The 1,673-nt window shown below is 65.8% G+C and overlaps 1 protein-coding gene across 1 annotated transcript; it reads left to right on the top strand.

Moving 5' to 3' along the window:
• Positions 1-259: 259 nt before the first annotated feature.
• Positions 260-1,661, top strand: LOC113980638 (low-density lipoprotein receptor-related protein 1-like; the record flags this gene model as incomplete). Its single annotated transcript, XM_027707855.1, has 4 exons — positions 260-428; positions 756-930; positions 1,306-1,410; positions 1,597-1,661. Coding segments are annotated over exons 1-4 (505 nt in total), but the record flags the coding sequence as incomplete, so codon positions are not given.
• Between the last annotated feature and the right edge of the window lie 12 nt (positions 1,662-1,673).

Raw genomic sequence — 1,673 nt, 5'->3', positions numbered from 1 at the left:
GGAGGGATGGATGGATGGATGGAGGGAGGGAGGGATGGAGGGATGAATGGAGGGATGGAAGGATGGATGGAGGGATGGATGGGTGGATGGATGGAGGGAGGGAGGGAGGGAGGGAGGGATGGATGGGTGGATGGATGGGTGGAGGGATGGATGGATGGAGGGATGGATGGACGGATGGATGGATGGGTGGATGGAGGGATGGACAGAAGGATGGACAGACAGACGGGTGGGCAGCGGGCTGACAGCTCTCACCCGTCCCTCCCCAGGAATGCCGACCTGCCGCTGCCCCACCGGCTTCACGGGGCCCCGGTGCAACCAGCAGGTGTGCACGGACTACTGCCAACACAACGGCAGCTGCACCGTGAACCAGGGCAACCAGCCCACCTGCCGCTGCCTGCCCACCTTCATCGGGGACCGCTGCCAGTACCGTGAGTGCCACCCGTGCCACGGGGCAGGGACGGGAGGAGAAGAATCCTTGGGGACCCCAGGGGATAGTGCTGGAGGGGTTAAGTGTGCTGGTGCCCCTCCCTCCCCTGGGGATACCTGGAGACCTTTGGGGGCAGCACCTGGATGGGTTTGGGCTCACGGGTCCCCTTCCCTCTTTGCGGGTGCTTGGGGATTGGATTCCCAGGTCTCCCCCTTCCAGGGGCTGATACCTGTGGAACCGGGGCGATGTGGTGCTCCACGAGGGACCAGGGCCACCCAACAGCCCTCTGGGAGATGCCCACCCTGACCCTCCCCGTCCCCCACCACAGGGCAGTGCTTCGACTACTGCGAGAACGACGGCGTGTGCCAGATGACGGCCAGTGGTGCCAAGCAGTGCCGCTGCCCCCCTCAGTTCGAGGGCGCCCAGTGCCAGGAGAACAAGTGCTCCCGGTGCCAGGAGGGCAAGTGCAGCATCAACAAGCAGACTGGGGAGGTCTCCTGCATGTAGGTGCTGGGAACCGTCGGCCTGGAGGGAGGGAGAGGGGTGGTGGGCACGGAGACCCCCGAGAAAACCCGTCTCCCTGTGGCTGGATCTACGGGGATTGGCCACGGATGGGGTGGGAATTCAGGGCAGATAAATCCAGGGGGCAGATAAATCCAGGGGGCAGATAAATCCAGATAAAACCTGAGGGCCCTGGGAGGAGAAGTTGGAGTCTCCCCAGAGCCCATCCTGGTGTCCCAGCAGCCGTGAGCTGTGCCGGTGGCACGAGCCAGCAGCCAAGTCCTGGGGGGATGAGTTGTTGGGGGGGGTACAGGGCATCCAGGGGGGCACGGGGCAGCCAGGGGGGCCCCATGGGGCTGATCCTCTGTGCCCCACAGCTGCCCCGATGGGAAGATAGCGCCGAGCTGCCTGACCTGTGACAACTTCTGCCTGCACGGCGGGACCTGCTCCATCGGGGACAAGACGCAGCTGCCCGAGTGCCTGTGAGAGCCCGGGGGGCTCAGGGGGGGACAGATGGGCTGTTTGCCCCCTGAGACGTGACTGACACACCCCACTCTGTGCCCCCCCCACCCCGCCCTGACCCCAGCTCTGTGCCCACCCGTCCCTCCCTCCCTCCCTCCCCGCATGGCCCTGCCCCGCTAACCCCGGTGCTCTCCCTGCCCTCCCAGGTGTCCCGTGGGGATGACGGGGCCGCGCTGCGAGGATTTCATCGTCAGCGAGCAGCAGAGCAGCCGTAAGTGGGGGG

Source organism: Neopelma chrysocephalum, unplaced genomic scaffold (assembly GCF_003984885.1).
Source record: "Neopelma chrysocephalum unplaced genomic scaffold, ASM398488v2 Primary Assembly neopelma1_94880, whole genome shotgun sequence".
NCBI classification, from domain to species: domain Eukaryota; kingdom Metazoa; phylum Chordata; class Aves; order Passeriformes; family Pipridae; genus Neopelma; species Neopelma chrysocephalum.
The sequence above is the reverse complement of the archived record's forward strand: the minus strand, read 5'-3'. Positions and strand labels throughout refer to the sequence as shown.